The sequence below is a fragment of the Pinus tabuliformis genome, chromosome 5_2, assembly GCF_031772625.1.
Source record: "Pinus tabuliformis cultivar Carrire ecotype Pingquan chromosome 5_2, CPIR1, whole genome shotgun sequence".
NCBI classification, from domain to species: Eukaryota; Viridiplantae; Streptophyta; class Pinopsida; order Pinales; family Pinaceae; genus Pinus; species Pinus tabuliformis.
The window spans coordinates 360,274,119-360,292,184 of NC_142306.1; the positions used below are offsets into that span (position 1 = coordinate 360,274,119).

The 18,066-nt window shown below is 41.2% G+C and overlaps 1 protein-coding gene across 2 annotated transcripts in view; it reads left to right on the forward strand.

The window, feature by feature from the left end:
- Nucleotides 1-18,066, forward strand: part of LOC149158954 (uncharacterized) — a 292,431-nt gene that overhangs the window by 193,389 nt on the left and 80,976 nt on the right. For both annotated transcript variants that reach the window (XM_089436378.1, XM_089436377.1), the window contains 3 exons: nt 14,683-14,765; nt 15,015-15,222; nt 15,395-15,491. In XM_089436378.1, the coding sequence (XP_089292504.1) occupies nt 14,683-14,765; nt 15,015-15,222; nt 15,395-15,491 (388 nt within the window). The remainder of the gene's footprint in view (nt 1-14,682; nt 14,766-15,014; nt 15,223-15,394; nt 15,492-18,066) is intronic.

Here is an 18,066-nt window from a genome sequence, read left to right on the forward strand (position 1 = left end):
AGTCAACAAAGTCAACGCTGGTCAAACTTTTCTGAAATCTGGTCAAACCTCTGAAAATTTCAGACCTGCTGTGATAGCCAAATTTCGGCCCTGTAACAGCTCTGAAAAACTGCAGAAAATTCACAAGTGTGGACAGATTAAGGCAGAAAACAAGAAATTTCTCTCCTTTGACTTTCACTGATTTTTATTCTTCTTCTTGCACAGAAATCGAAGTGATGGATGAGTGATCAAATGAGGTCAAATTGCCTTGTATTTATACTTGTCCAGGAAGGTTGAAAAGCTGCCCCTTTAGGCTGACTTGCCCAGGAGGGAGACTTGGTCTATGGTGGACATTTTGACTCTTTTTAAGTCAAATATAAAATAATTTTCTTTTTCTTACAAGAAGTCCAAATGAGACATTGACTCAATTACATTTCTTTGACTCATAATAAATTTTCTTTTGACTCAATAAACCCTATAAGTGTGAAGAACATGCTTTGACTAGAAATGAAATAATAATAATGAATGTAATAAATGAATATATTAAGTACATCAAAAATTACATTATGAAGACCGACATTAGTTACATTTCCAACACTCCCTTTTAACTAGGGAGGTCTTCATAATGACACAACAGGATACTCTCGAATTGAAATATCCTCATAAGAAGGGATTCAGATTGATAAGCATCATCATAACTAGCATTGTCAAAAATAGCAAAGCTTTGACTAACAAGCTCTATCTCTCCACTAGATTAGAGCACAACGCTGGGAGGCATAAATTTGGACACCACTGCCCCTCTAGGCACATACCCCATCATAACTAGCATTGTCAAAAATAGCAAAGCTTTGACTAACAAGCTCTATCTCTCCACTAGATTAGAGCACAATGCTGAGAGGCATAAATTTGGACACCACTGCCTCTCTAGGCACATACCCCATCTAGATGTTCACCAGGTATGTCCTCACAGGACTATTCTTATCTTGGATACCCTATCCTCAAAGAATATCGGTCCTCGAGACTATTCTTATCTTGGATACAAATCCTCAAAGAATATCGGTCCTAGATGCTTATCCAATCCACCATTCTCCTTACCAGTGCCTTCACTAGGCTTATGACTATTAGTCTTGGCCATAGTGCATGACACATGGAGAATATGGTGTCCACCCTCACTTCCTCTCAACTAAGGAGGAGGCCTTCACTCCCTCTCAAACACAAAGAAATAACCATAAGCCTAAGCTTGTCTAAAAAATACTGATCAATGCATCGACTAACAGTGCTTACTGGAGATCTATTGAAGCTTCTTGACTCCTATCATACTCTTGAATCATAAAGCACTTTGACCTTCTTGGCAATCTTTACATCGATTCCACGTGTCATGAAATAGTTCATCAAACCTCTTAAGGAGCCAAATTTTTTCATAGTTGATTTGCACAAGTCTTCACAGAATTCTGCTTCCATGTTCTATCAAGAAATCATATCAGCTTCTAATTATCATTAGTAGTATCTTTATCAGCAACAGTACCTGTCAAACCAATCAATGTAGAACCAATTATAGCTCCCTCTTTCTGGCTGGGGTGGGAGAACTTCTTTATCAATATCGAATCCGACATATCATGAAGTGATAACATACTGTCTCATGACTTCTTGTATCAGTTCGCTGCCTTTTTTAGCTTATACACACTTAAGCTATATATTTATTATATTCTTCCTGGAAGCCATACCATATCCCAAACATTATTGATGTCATTCCTCATTATCAGAGTTGCCAAGAGTAATCGATATGTATCCTTGAATCAAGTTGTAGGATTCTTTTAAGTCAATCCTTGCTTCTGGCTCCCTCTGAGGTCTTCCTTCACATTACTTATTTTCACATTGAATAACAACCAATAGTAGTGTCAACATAAGTTCTGCCAATAATCTGTTCTGCTGCCATATGTCAAACAACCATCTAGAAGAGTCTTGACTTTCCTTTTCAACTATATGACCAAGACATATCATGCTTTTGCTATTGACTTTCTGCCCAAGTACATTTCTGATCTAAATGCATCATGTTCTTCCTTCAACTCCCTCTGAAGATATGAGTCCTCTTTTGAGATAGCTGATTACAGGATGTTTATGAAAACTTCCTGCAAGGTAAGTGTACTTCTTCCTTCCAAGCTGCCATCAAACTACTTCTTTAATCTTCCTTGAAGATGATGTCCATGAAATGTAGAATGATGAGATTCCTCCCTTTTGATAAGAGTAACCTTATTTATGCTTCCATGCTGCTTCTAGATTTTTCTTCAATGCATATTGATAAGCTGTCTGCTCTTCTTGTAGAATAGACTTTTGCTATGTTTCTTTGATTCTTTCATTCAAATGTCAAATGCTGGCGATATCACTGGATTGATGCTTGCAACAAAATATCATGCTGGAGAGAGTTCCATAATGCTGCATAATGATCCTGACTCTGCTATAGTTCTGCTTCTATTGAGAATCTTGTAGTTCTTGCTTGTTAGATGACTGCTTATAAATATTCATGAAACTAGTTGCTTCAATGACTGTAAAATACTTATGACTGCTTTCAATTCTTTGTGAAGATATGCAATTGAGTGTTCCTTCTACAACTCCATGTAGATTCTATTTCTTTCAATGCTATTATGCTTCTTCTATAATTTGCGAATCCCAAGAATATTCTACACAAGTGTAACTGTAACTGCTAGTTTAACTGCAAGCCAAGTATTTGCCAAATTCTTCGATAGTAAAGGTCCTTGTTGTCTTCAATCATCGGTTTCTTCTCGGCTTCATCTTCTGCATTGTGAGCTTCACTTCTGTCTTTCCTCTTGTTGTTCTTTTTGTTCTTAGGATCTTTGGGACTATCTCTTTTATAATGTTCATATTCATTGCAACCAAAGCATTGCTCTTTAGACATGTCTTGGTTTCCACGTGGTTGATTATTGTTGTTGTTATTGTCTCTATGACGGGGTTCAAATCTTGCAAATCTTCCAAACTTCTTCCTTGATCTAGCAACAAAAGCTTGACCATTTTCATTATTGGCTTTGGTGTCGTCCTTGGCCTCTAACCTTGCTTCTTCTAGAACACATCATGCCCAAAGTTCTTTAAATGACAGGGTTTCTTTTCTTCCGTAGATGCTACTTACAAAACCACTCCAATATGGAGGTAGGGCATTGAGTACGGAAGTGATTAATTCAGAATCACATATGACTTCTCCAAGCCCTTGAAGTTGATCCTTCAATTTTGAGATTTTCATAAGGTTGAGGCCACATCTTCATCTTTTGATATTCTTTTTCTATAAATTTGATCCCTTAAAGATATTTTCTGACCTGTAGCATTGACGGAATAAATCTCACAAGCTTGTTATTGTTAATTTTAGGTATGTTCTATGCTGATAGCAAATTTAATTCAATTTCCATATTAGCTCAATATCAATTCCAGATTAGCAATCACATTTAGCATGATAGTAAAATGCAGATAGAACATAAACATAAATCACAGAAGACAAGCCAAGACAAGATGTGGCGCTAGCTAGGGACAAACCCCAATGTGGGGAAACCCTTGATCAATTATTCTTATATGTTCTTCAATAGTTCAGCAGAGAGAGAGAGAGAGAGAGTACATATACATCAGAAGTCAACATATTGACTTATCTAAATAAGAGCAGAGATCATCTCTAAGAAGATGATACATGAGGTAGCTGAACTCAGTTGAAGATATGCTGCTTCAACTGATTCTCCAAGGTGACTACATCATCATGCTGCACCTATCATTGCGATGCACCTCATCATCATGTTGCACCTCACTGTGCTGCACCATGCTGCACCCATCATCACTATGCTGCATCTCATCATGCTTCACTAATCATGACTGTACCCGTCACTGTGCTCAATGTATACTGCAATGTATCATCACTTCAACATGTTGCTTCAATACCTTTCTTTGTTGCACTATTCACATCATGCTCATCATCACCAAGCTATACCAATGTGCTGCACTATACAACATCCACGCTGCCTACAACATTCATTGCATTTATCATGCTTCTTTATGCACCTTACTGCATCATGCTGCCCCTTCATCTTACTGCACTATCACTATGACTTACTGTAGTTTCAGGTCTGCAATATAGCTGTTGTGACTATGACTGGTTAGGGCATATTGGTAGCCCCTAAACAGTTACCTAAACAACCCTCCTTGGCTACGACCTATACTAGGAGAGATGCTCACTTGACTTGATGTTGTTCCGGGCATGAACAAGCCTCAATATACCTTACGCTGCCCTTCAATAGCGAGGTAGGGCCTGCGGCCTAACCACAACAATCTACGCTGCCTCTCCCAAGGCTTCTCCACCCAAGAACCACCTCAAACAGCCCTGAAACTTATCCTCCCTATCTCAGTCTTCAAGAACAGATCCTCGGCCCTCCAACCAGCACTTTGGTTACCCTAAAACAGCAGCTCGTATATCCTTCCATGAGCACTTAACACAGTCCCCAAACTGCTTCAATGTGGTAGCTTCTTTGTTGCATCTTAGGGTTGTCCTCCATGACTAGAAACCCTTTCATAACAACGTATAGGGTTAGAGCATCATGACTGCATTTATCTATGAATAGACTGTGGCTAGGGCACATTATTACATCAGCTATGGCTCCTCCAAAGCGGAGCTATAACCCTTCCTTAGATTTGCGACTAGGGCTACCTTGCTGTGTATTGAAGCTCCCCTAAATAGTGGATAGATCTCCCTTTGAACTGCGGCCAAACCTTCACAAGACCTGCGGCTAGGCTTCATTATGACAGCGGCTAGGGCATCCTTCTTTTGTTGCGTATAGGGTCTCCTTCTAGACCTGCGTTTAGGGCTTCATCCTCTTAGATTTCTCTTGCCACTAAAACCCAAAACAAGTGGAGAGAAATCAAGAGTGAAGTGTGTGTCCAAATGACTATCAAGCCACCTCCTTTTATACTAAAACGTTGAGCACAAGTGGGGGTTATTTGGTTGCTGGCCGACCTTGACGAATTGTCCCATAACACAAATAAATTCATATCTCCATGAATACTTATCGGAATCGGATGATCTTTAGATCAATCCTACACCTCTCGATGAGAGGAGTCCAAGAAAAATATCAGTTGCCATAAATAAGATGACCCACATGGAGTTTGGCCCTAGTTGCCAATTTTAACACTCCCTCTCAACTAGGGAGAACTCCATCTGCTGATCCATCTGCCAGACTGTACTATCTTTGCCATCAGTGCCCTACACTGCTTTGCACTGCTCTGCTCTGCTGAACCATGAAGAAGAAGAATTGATCGAGAATGTCTCATACCATTCTCTACTGACCCGAAGTCAGTCCCATATGAAGAGAGTGTGTCATACCACTCTTACTGATCCTAGATCAGTTCCAAAAGAGAGTGAGTTATATCACTCTTACTGACTCGAAGTCAGTTTCATTGATCCCAGATCAATATCACAAGAGAGTGTCTCAAACCACTCATACTGGCTTGAAGTCAGTTTCATTGATCCCATATCAATATCAAAAGAGAGTGTCTCAAACCACTCATACTGACCCGAAGTCAGTTTCATTGATCCCAGATCAATATCATCCTAGCATAGGGAGTACGGTAGTAACACAATGCGTCCATCGGTACTACTATGGTTCCTATTCTCATTTCCCTGCTCATTGGCCAGATGAGAGGTACTTCCCATGGGTCCCAGACTGCATGGGTAGGATGTCTCAGCAGGAGAAGGATGAACCACTCATCCTACCTACATGTTGCAAGGGGTATTCCAGGGGAAGGCTGAACCACTCACCCTGTACACAACAAATCACTAGGGGAAGGCTGGACCACTCACCCTATGGTTTCTCGTCTCTCCATGATGTACCCCTAAGCCCCCTGGAGCTCCCAGAGCTCAATGTCCATATCATATAGGACCCTTAAGAGAGAGTCTCTCCACGACTCCTAGTCGTTCTCGGAAAGTCACAAATTTGACCTTTCCCATGGGCTTCGACAGAATGTCAACGACCTGCACATCAGTCCCAATGCGATGGAGCCTTCTTGCTCATTGATGTGCCATATCCTAGATAAAGTGGTACCTGATGTCTATATGCTTGGAGCGATCATAGAATACAGGATTCCTCAATAATCGAATCCCCCTCTGGTTGTCACAGAAGATCACGGTGGTGTCCATCATGTGTACAAATAGCTCATTGAGGAGCTTCCTCAACTAGGCAGCTTCACACGAGGTCATACTCGTAGCTATGTATTCGGTATCAGCGGTGCTTAAAGCAACTGTCTTCTGCTTCTTGCTCATCCAGGATATCGTAGCAGAACCCAACGAGAACCAACACTCAGAAGTGCTCTTGCGATCCTTCACACTGCCTGCCTAGTCAACATTCGAATAATCATGCAGCTTCACATTTCCGGCAGTGTATCTCAATCCATGAGAGATTGTGCCCCGAAGATATCTCAGAAGATTCTTGGCACCAATCCAATGAGGCTCAACCATATATGAGCTTAACATGCTAACTGCAAAACATATATTCAGATGGGAGTTCACCAAGAACATCAATGCTAGAATGAGTTTATGAAACTCAGAGGCATTTCCCAAATCAGGGCTGCCATCCCTACCACATAACTTCTGAAAGTTAAGCTCCATCAAGGTAGTCACGGGCTTGCAGTTCACCATTCCAAATCCGGAATCCAACTCCTTACTTTTGCAAATGAGAGGGTCCTCACCTGTCAGAAAGAGGTCGTCCTCAGAAGGTGCCAGTATGAGAGGTCTATCATCAACAACCTTCAAGCAAAGGTTTGGATCGGCTTCACTCCTAGTGAATATCAGCTTCATCAGACAGCTATCAATCCTCTGATATCAAGCTCGGGGTGTTTTTCTTCAAGCCATAGAGGGCTTTCTTCCACCTGCATATGTGAGATTCCCGATCATGAATCTCAAACCCCTCAGGTTGTTCCAAACTTGTGGTCCCCTTGTAAGATTTTCCTTCGGTACATCTCAGACATGTACCTTCATGCTCTTCTTGAATTCAGGCATCCCTGTCACCATCTGACTCACATCGGGTAGGGCCCCATAATAAGTAGACCTCTGGTGCTATAGATGAGATGTGTCAACTGACATGGTCCCCAATGGACTTCTTGCAACTTGATACAAATTGCCAACCCTGAACCCATGAGTAAAAGCATCTTTGAAAATTCCATTTTCAAACACGTACCTTTCCATCGATGAATGCCACCCTGAAACCTTTGATTTCCATTGTCGAAATGGACACCAGGTTCTTCTTGCGATCAGGTACATAAAAGAGATTCTTGTAAATGAATCGAGTTACCCTCATTCAATTGAGGGGTAACATTCCCTACACCCTTTCCGGGATAGGTGGCATTGACTCCAAGTATAATCCCACGATTGTTTCCATCTCTACCAAATTAGAGAGAGCACCCTTCTATCTGATGAAGTGCCTTGAAGCACTACAATCAATAAGCCAGATTCCCAAAGAGTCTGAAGGAGAGGGTCAATATAAGATAATGCTTCTTTATCTTATCAAGAACAACTTTTGATTCTTCATACCTAGGGTTCCTTGCTTTCTTTGAAGAGTTGGCCATTTCCTTGATGACTTGCATTCCTTTGATCATTGAAGATGTCGCTGGAATGATTGTTATCATCAACAAGTGATGTGTCCCTACCATTCGGACACTTCTTCTCATAATGGCCGAACTTATTGCAAGCAAGGCATCTGCCTTTCCTTCCACCCTTAGGTCTGGACTTCCCATTGAAGTGATCTTTAGGTAGGCCATCAGATGCTTTCGCTGCGCCACTTGAATAATATTCTCTGCTTCAACTTCACCCTTGGTGAATTTGAAGAGGGATGAGGAATCCATTGATCCTTTTGTCCTTTCCAACTGTCTTTGATGATTGCTCTTTCACTCTTGCTTGGGCTTTGTCTTCGCCTTAGCTCTAATACCATGTTGATTTTAGGTATGTTCTATGTTGATAGCAAATTTACTTCAATTTTCCATATTAGCTCAATATCAATTCTAGATTAGCAATCACATTTAGCATGATAGTAAAATGCAGATAAAACATAAACATAAATCGTAGAAGACAAGCCAAGACAAGAGGACACAAGATGTGGCGCTAGCTAAGGACAAACACCAATGTGGGAAAACCCTTGATCTTTTCTTCTTATATGTTCTTCAATAGTTCAGCAGAGAGAGAGAGATAGTACATATACATAAGAAGTCAACATATTGACTTATCTAAATAAGAGCAAAGATCATCTCTAAGGTGAATTTGAAGAGGGATGAGGAATTCGTTGATCCTTTTGTCCTTTCCCACTGTCTTCGATGATTGCTCTTTCACTCTTGCTTGGGCTTTGTCTTCGCCTCAGCTTTGATACCATGTTAATTTTAGGTATGTTCTATGCTGATAGCAAATTTACTTCAATTTTCCATATTAGCTCAATATCAATTCCAGATTAGCAATCACATTTAGCATGATAGTAAAATGCAGATAGAACATAAACATAAATCGCAGAAGACAAGCCAAGACAAGAGGACACAAGATGTGGTGCTAGCCAAGGACAAACCCCAATGTGGGGAAACCCTTGATCAATTCTTCTTATATGTTCTTCAATAGTTCAGGAGAGAGAGAGATAGTACATATACATAAGAAGTCAACATATTGCCTTATCTAAATAAGAGCAGAGATCATCTCTAAGAAGATGATACATGAGGTAGCTGAACTCAGTTGAAGACATGCTGCTTCAATTGATTCTCCAAGGTGACTCCATCACCATGCTGCACCTATCATTGTGTTGCACCTCATCATCATGTTGCACCTCATCGTGATGCACCATGCTGCACCCATCATCACTATGCTGCATCTCATCATGCTTCACTAATCATGATTGTGCCCATCACTATGCTCAATGTATACTGCAATATATCATCACTTCAACACGTTACTTCAATACATTTTGTTGTTGCACTATTCACATCATGCTCATCATCACCAAGCTGTACCAATGTGCTGCACTGTACAACATCCATGCTTCCTACAACAGTAATTGCATTTATCATGCTTCTTTATGCACCTTACTGCATCATGCTGCTCATGCATCTTACTACACTATCACTATGACTTACTATAGTTTTAGGTCTGCAATATAGCTGTTGTGACTGTGACTGGTTAGGGCATATTGGCAGCCCCTAAACAGTCACCCAAACAACCCTCCTTGGCTGCGACCTATACTAGGAGAGATGCTCACCTGACTTGATGTTGTTCTGGGCATGAACAACCTTCAATATATCCTACGCTGCCCTTCAACAGTGAGGTAGGGCCTGCGGCCTAACCACAAGAATCCACGCTGCCTCTCCCAAGGCTTCTCCACCCAAGAACCACCTCAAACGGCCCTGAAACTTGTCCTCCCTGTCTCGGCCTTCAAGAACAAACCCTCGGCCCTCCAACCAGCACTTCGGTTACCCTAAACCAACAACTCATATATCCTTCCATGAGCACTTAACACAGTCCCCAAATTGCATCGCTATGGTAGCCTCTTTGCTGCATCTTAGGGTTGTCCTCCATGACTAGAAACCCTTCCATAACAGCGTATAGGGTTAGAGCATCATGATTGCATTTATCTATGAATACACTGCAACTAGGGAACATTATTACATCAGCTATGGCTCCTCCAAAGCTGAGCTATAACCCTTCCTTATATTTGTGGCTAGGGCTCCAAGATAAGGGCTACCTTGCTACGTATTGAAGCTCCCCTAAATAGTGGATAGATCTCACTTTGAACTGTGGCCAAACCTTCACAAGACTTGCAGCTAGGCTTCATTATGACAGTGACTAGGGCATCCTTCTTTTGCTGCGTATAGGGTCTCCTTCTAGACCTGCATTTAGGGCTTCATCCTCTTAGATTTCTCTTGCCACTAAAACTCAAAGCAAGTGGAGAGAAATCAAGAGTGAAGTGTGTCCAAATGACTATCAAGCCACCTCCTTTTATACTAAAATGTTGAGCACAAGTGGGGGTTATTTGGTAGTTGTCCCATAACACAAATAAATTCATATCTCCATGAATACTTATTGGAATCAGATGATCTTTAGATCAATCCTACACCTCTCGATGAGAGGAGTCCATGAAAAATATCAATTGCCATAAATAAGATGACCCACATGGAGTTTGACCCTAGTTGCCAATTTTAACAGTTATAGACAACTTTGGTACATAAATCTGAAACAAAGGAGATGAGGTGATCCTTGATGGACTTAAAGAGTATTCTTTGAGCCTTAATCTCTCCCTTATTGTACTTGGCCTCTTCTTGAGCATTGTCCTATTTGGTGCTGGAACTTTGCCTAGAACGAAATCCATGACTTCATTTTCTGTGAGAACCAAATCAATTCTCTTTTTCCAAGCCTTGAAATTAGAGGCTCCATCAAGCTTGTTGCCTTCCTTACAGATAGATGCCATTTGACTAGGAGGTTGAGACATAGAATGTAGTAAACTACTTACTTGTCAAAGGAGAGTAGGTTGTTATAAGAGCGCTCCAAGAATGTTGATGATGTTTCCAATGTCTCCAAGGATGTTCTTGAGTGATGGTTGCTACTGTGATGTCTTTAATAATGTCTTCAAGATGCTATGATGACTTCTTCAATGATGAATGAATAAGAGCTTGTCAATGTTTTTCAAGAGCCTTCAATGATATCTTCAAGAGAGAGAGATAGTTGGTACAATGGTCTTCTTCTTTTGTCTTCAAGTATAGCTGCTGAAAATGGGTTGGATCCTTGAGGAGGTCCACCTCATGGATCATTTACCTGGCTATGGGGGCCCACAATATTTAGTAGCAGGATGGATCAGTGGCAGTGGATGCAGTCAGAGGCCGAATGACAGTTGCAGACTAGTAGCAGTCATATGCTGGGGAGCGTAGTGCAGAGTTGGCAGCAGTGCAGTTGGAAGAGTGTAGAGTTAGCAGGAGTGTAGATTCTTCAGTGACAGTGCAGATACTAGCAGCAACCAAAGACTTGGGTGACAGATGCATCATATTGATCACAGTTGATTCAATATTTAGGATGCTTCTTAGTTGTAGTTATTGCAGTTGCAGCAACAATAGATGAGAGGGAGTTATAATGCAGATGCAGTGCTGGAAACAGTATGGCAGGGTCAACAACAACACAGATGCAACACATATCAGAGTTGCGCAGTGGTTGGTGGGCAGCAACATCGAGACATATAAAAAGTGACAGGACATGATGTAGAGATAGGGTCCTACTACAGGATGGGTAGTAGAGCACTAGAACACATTCCTTGCTAAGAGGGAGTGTTAGTTTTGTAGCATCGAATGTGTTCTAGCCTTGAAATTTTGTGAAGAGACTAGAAAACATGAGATCTTCAAAACCCAGAAATCATTTACAGAAATTCCACCTAGAAATGTCTTAATTAGATTATTAGCCAATTTTTAAATATTTCTTAAGTCTAAACTTAGGGAATATGGTTAATTAATCAGAATTAATTAAGCTAAGGCGTGAATAATCTAGAAACTCACACAGATCGACTTCAAGTTATTCCTAGCCATCGATTAAGATTTAATCTTGGCCGTTGGAGCCCCGACAAAGGATTATAAGAAGAAATCGATGGGCACTTGGAGAAGACACTTGAGCAGTTCGATTTCCAGAGTAGCAGCAGTTAGTTGCTGGAGAGAGAGCCAGTGAGATCGAAGCAGTGAGAGAGGGGCAAAGATAGTGAAGCCGGATGAAGGATTCTAGATTTGGTGAGTGCATTTGCAGAGAGGCAAGTGAGCCATAGTGAGGCTGACGCAGAGCAACGCAGTAGCCTCTAGGGGCAATTTTAAATCTGCTGGGAAAAGACGAGTTTGAGTACTAGAAGCAGGGCAAAGGTCCCGAAGGCCAGGAGAGACACTTTACTAGACAACAGCAGACTAGATGACTTGAGGAGAAGCTGGTTCGAATGAGTGCAGAAGGCACTGCGCTAGGGTGACGCAGTAGTTGCACAGGGCTAGTTTGGACGACACAATTTGAGCTGAGGTCAGAGGCCAAATTTGCTTGTGGAGTGAGGGATTTTCCTCACTATATTTTTCTTGCTAGTATTTCTTTGTAGGATTGCCAGTTTCGGCATCCAGTTGTACTCAGATTATTTCACTGTTGCTTAATATTAAAACCCTCAGCTACTACACCAGTTTTCCCAAGTTGGGTTTTTCCGAGGACATTGGTCCAAAAATGATTGTGTTATTTTATGTGTGTGTGCTAGCATTCTTCCAAGTGTTTATTCTTTCGTAGTTTTGTTTGTGTAGGTTGTAGTGTGATTTATTCAGTATTTGCTGTAGGAAACAATAAATAAATTGTTAAATTAAATTAACAATTAGGAGAGTAATTTCCAGTTGCTGTAATAGGATTTCGGTTTTCGGAATTTTCACAGTAGGTGGGTCTTCATCTTGGACTTTGTCTCCCATACAAGATCAAAGCCCTCCAGAGGGTCATAATGGCACTTGTAGGGTGGACGTTGAGAGCCATGGGCCTCTAGCGATGCAAAGCATTGATTTCCACACCATGGGCTTCTTCATCACCACCATATTGCTTGTTCGTGCCCCAGTTATACAGGGATGATGATGCACTGGGGCCACATTGCCCAACCGGCTACATATTTTACCCGACACTTGGCAGTTGATCCAGGGCCTAGATGAGGTTTTGTCTCACTCGTGGAGACATGGGAGGGCATTGGTCATTTTCTAGCCCTCATTGATGGAGCATCGACTTGATCTTGAGCCATTTGGAGACCCATTTGGAGCCCACAAATCCCAAATTGGGGTTTGGAGATGTTTTGTAGCTTTTGGAGGGTTTCCCCCTCTTGTTCATCACTTTTGAGGCCGTCACCCTCATTCTCAGTACATGAGGCCTCAATGCTAGCATTGGAGAGCACTTACCATGGGATAAAAGAGAAATAAAATAATAATTATTGTTAAAGCTATTTTGGTTGGCTTGTAACCAAGGGTTTGTTACCTCATTTGACTCTTTAGGGGCTTCTTCTTTAGGAATTCGAACTCATGAGGCTTGTATAAATAAGAGATCATCTCTCTCATTTGAAACTCATCATCACTTGGATTTTCAACAAGCTGAATTAGAGGTATTCAGCCTGCAATTTGTGGAGTGATTTGTACAAATTAAATGCATTTTGATGTTTGGAAAAATTTCGCTATCTCTCTTGGAGCTTCTTTTGACATTTTGATGGATGGATATATTCTTCATTGTCTTGTAAATGCAATTTAATGCTATATTTCTGATTTTTTTGATGAAAATCTAATGCATAGAATCTTGTCTTATGGTCTTTAATGTGCCCTAATTAATGAAATTTTGTTAGGACATTGGAGCTATTGGAAAATTTCCATGTGTTATTCATGGATAATGAATGAATGTTCCTAGAGGTTATATTTCCTTTTTCATCCTTGAAACTCCATTAATTATTACCAACAAAGTGTAAATTTCTAGAGTAGCCGTGTAGTTGCCTCCATTAGGGCTAGTGAAGTTGCCTCTAGGACTCCTTGAAGAGCGAGGTTAACAAATCAAAATCATTTTGACTCCAATTCTCCCAATAGCTAGGCATTGGTTCTAAATCCTTCGTGATCACTCTCAACTCAACGAATCATCTTTATTTTCACCTTTCCTCCCCTTCTTTTTGTCACCCCTTCAAGGATGAGGCATACCTAGGGCTTGATGCAAATTGCATGAGAGAAGAGCTTTTTGCAAAACTGTTTGGACAAGCTTCCGCGTGGGTCTTTCCTCTATATCTTCTCCAGATTTGAGGCAATTCTCATGGTGAATTCTCCACAAGATTTGATGCCCTAGCCATCGCATCAAGAGGGAACCCTAGGTGCTAATCCTTCAGCTTAGGGATTCTTTGAAAGCTTGAACTTTAATACTTGTTGAAGTATATCATTCTTAAGCCTTTTCTCTTGCCTACCTTGACCTTGGATGTGCCTATATATCATCATATATCTCAACCCTAGGTCTCTTGTAGCCTTCCATTCAAGGGGTTTTTCTTGGAAGTCTTCCTAGCTTCTCCTAAAGCTGGTACTTCCATTGAACCTTTACATTGAATGAGCCACCTTGCCTCACTTCAACCCTATCCTAGATACATCAATCTCAAGTGAGGATACTGGGACTCCTCCCTTTGATGAAGATCCGAGAAGAGAAGGGGACATAGGCTGTAGTGACAGTGGGCTCTGTCCCAAGGTGGTGATGTGCCCTCTAGTTCTTGCCTCTTTACAAGACCTGCTAGTTTGTCCAGCAACAGGGACCACAAGCCCTCCACATCACTTGAAGCACTACCGTCACTAGGTGAAAACACTTGTGGAACAACCAAAGGTTAACAAATTTTCAATCTTTTCTTCATAACATGGCCTCGATTATTTGTTAGGTGGGCCTTACCATGTCAAATAATGTCACTTGAATGTTTATCATGTGTCAGTTGAAGCAATTTTGCTGCTTATGTAAGAGTTGCATCTAAAGCAATATTGTTTTTGTTCTTCATTAGTTGGATAAAAACATGGTTATTAGTGTTATTTCTCTCTACTGGCTGCATTGCTTCCATTTAGAATTTATATTTCACATGGCAAGAAACTGATAAAAGCTAATTTCAGTATGGTTTTAATGCATGTGTTGATTCATAAGGATCTTTGTATTTCCAGGGCTATTGAAACAATCTAAGAGGAGTCTTGAGAAGACTTTGAGTAGTCTGAGCACACAGATACAATTAATCAGCACATGGGAGGTATTTGTATACTCGTTTACTGCCACAATGACTCCTAGAACATTTTAAGAGTTAGGGTGTTTTCATCCAGCCACCACTTTATATGAAATAAAATTCCCCTGCCAGTAGTAATCAAAGACGAGCCTTTTCCTTCATGCAAGATTAATATGAGATGGGTGTTATCTATACATTTCAAACCTTTTAGATTTTCTGGCCTCATGCTTGTAGTTGTGTCTATTTATTAAAATCTTTAGAAAATGTAAATGACAGGAACATGAAAAATGGATGTCCGAATCTCAAATTACAGAACAGCCAATAATGACGGTAGAACTCCTTTCTATCTGTGATGGAAAAGAGGGTATTGCAAAGGCTGCCAGATATCTCTGTGCAAATACTCTGCAGAAAATCAATTCAGATGGACAGCACATAGATTTAAAGCTGACAGAGGCTGATATCAATAGAGGATTGGAAGCAGCTGGTTGGTTTTTGTTGTTCAGTTGTTTTTTTTGTGCTGATTTTTCTTTTGATATGTTTTATATATATTTTTATGCTTTCTCTATATCAGATCATTGTTAGTAAAAACGTGTGATTTTTAATTTTCACAGATTACTTGGATTTCTAAAGTTGAGTGGTATATATCTGGATTTCAGGATGTGCAGGACCAGAACCAGATCTTCTCTTAGTTTTTGGCTTCACTCGGTGCCTGTTGGGGTTCCCTGCATGGAGGCTTCCATTCACAGAGATCATGTCAGCTATCTCATCATTATTTTATAGTTTTTCTTTGTTGCCTTTAATTTGGATTATGTTCCTCGTTGTCCTTAATTTGGATTATATTATGCAGCTGAATATTGCATAAACCTGGTAGAGATCAATTGCCGTCCAGTTAAGATTTAGGAATGGGCAAAGCCTTTACTCAGTGCTAGTTGTGGCCCTTGACACAACATTGAGAATATGGAAATCGCTATACATGAATCATGTGTACAGAGCCCTCACACTACAAAGGTTGCTACAGGACAGGGGTCTCCAATTGTGCAATGCAACTCACAAGAAGAGAACAAAGATCTATGTTGGAGGACAAACTAGTGTGCTTGAAACTTAATATTAAAAGTACCTTTGTATTATGTAAGTGTTAATACCCAAAATTGCACACATGCACTTTGCATGTTAACTTTTGGATTTGTTCACAAGGCTTGTTCATTAGGTGCAATCCTTGGTAGGATTGTTGGTATGGAAGCTTCTAGTGGGAGACTTTTTCCCTATTAGGGGGTTCCAATTTCAAATGTTTTATCCTTTATTTGTTGACCTGTGTTATTGGATATGCTGGGGCTCGAGGCTAGATCCATGGATCCACATTTCAGTTCCAGATATAGCTATGGGTCCACCATGTAAATCGTTCTTTCAAGCCCAGAAATGGATATCAAGCCACGGAAACAGATCTTCTGCCAACTAGCCCTGACACGTTGGATCCCAAGCAAATAACATTAAAGGTTTTAGAGGTTTTTTCAAAAAAACATATTTAGGATGTTTGCTACCTATGATTTAATCTCATCCCTTCATCAAGATGTAATCTCAGCCATTGAGAGTGATGCTAGGGTTATGGTCGAAATTATAAGAGGAGATAGAGCGAGGAGGTGGCTAGTTCCAAAGGCACAAGTAGTGTTGTAATATTCCTATTTAGCCCCAGCTAATTGGAATATTCGATTTTGCCAAATTTTTCCTTCTATAGTTATTTTGTAAATAAAAAAGTGGGAAAGGGGGACATAACTCACTTTTAGAATAAAAGTCACTTCCTAGTAGCACAACGTTGTGACTTAAAGGGAGAGCCAAGGGGGCCAAAGGGGGACGCAGAAATGGAGTCCACGCAGACACATGGAGGGACTGTGTAGGAGGGAAGGAACACGTGGTGAAAGGGGAATCACGCAGGAGAAGGTGAGCATTGGGATTGAGAGAGGCAGAAGCTGTAAAAGAGAGAGGAGCCCCCTCATTTTGATCATTCAGTTATGTGCATTTTGAGCTAGTTGTTTTGGCTTCTGAGCACGCTGGCTGTTTAGCTAGTCCGCAGCACTGTTTAGTGCATCGAGTGTCTCCATTCGAAGATCTCACCCTTAGCCCCGGGGGACTTTGAGTCCCTGCTTGGGCAAGGTATTTCCATCGGTATTTCAGCAGTAGTTTTATCAGCATTTCAGCAGCAGTTTCATCAGCATTTTGGAGGACTGTGCAGCACTTGGAGAGGGATGCAGTTCTTTTCAGTTGTAGTGTTGGATTGGGGTTTTGCAGGTGGAGTTATGATGGGAGATTGAGTAGGGGTCCAGCTCTTGTCTCATTGGAGGATTTTTGGTAGGGTTTCAGGCAGTGTTTCAGGTGGAGTTTAGAGGGATTTTCTTCAGTGGCAGCGCAGGGCATTGGGAAACTGCGTAGAACCCCAAGAGGGTGTTTTCCGGGGGTCGGCCATTCCAAGAAAGTTTTCTGGGTTTTTCTGGGTTTCTTGAGTAGAGCCCGAATCCAGAGTTTCAGCTTTTTCCGAGGAGGGGAGCAGCCCCAAATCATAATTTTTTTCCTAGCAGCAACAACAGCACAATAGCAGCATCCACGTAGAGAGGCCATTCTTGTCATTCTGAGAGTATTTCTTCACTTGCCTTGTGCAAGTCGAGGTGCCATCTGTCTAATCACCTCTTGTACTCATTTTATTGCTCAGTATAATAAAATGGCTTAGCATTTCTCGCTGCATTTCTTGTGTATCTGCTTATATTTTCGGTTTACATTATTATATGTTGTTCCACTGTTATTTTATCACTTCTGGGTTATTATATCATTTGCACATATTTGGTTGGAGTTTTTGCTAGGGTTTGAGGAATATTCTGGGTTAGGAATATTACAGTGGTATCAGAGCATAGATCTGGCTTAGCCTGTGGAGCTAGCAATCTATGACACCAGGGGAAAAACCCTACATTTGTTACAGAGGTAGGAGGTACAGAGACACTGGATGTAGGTTGGAGAATACCTACGGGGAGGGAGATTGTGTTCCTGTGGTGGACGCAGAACAGGTGGAGCCTGTGGTAGACGCAGAACAGAGAGAGCCAGTAGTGGACGCAAAACAGATGGCCGACGAGGACGAGAAGAGATTTGCGGATATGCTCCTCAAATCAGTGCAGGATCTGTCGAGGCAGATTGAGGTGATGGGGCAGAGATTCACGACAGTAGAGGCCAGACAGCGTGAGAGCCCACGAGTTTTTCAGATTGGTGAGGGATCAGGTGCATCCCATCACTTGCCAGAGCAGCGTGATACTGCGCAGCAGGTGGCCTCACATGCCCCTACACGCTC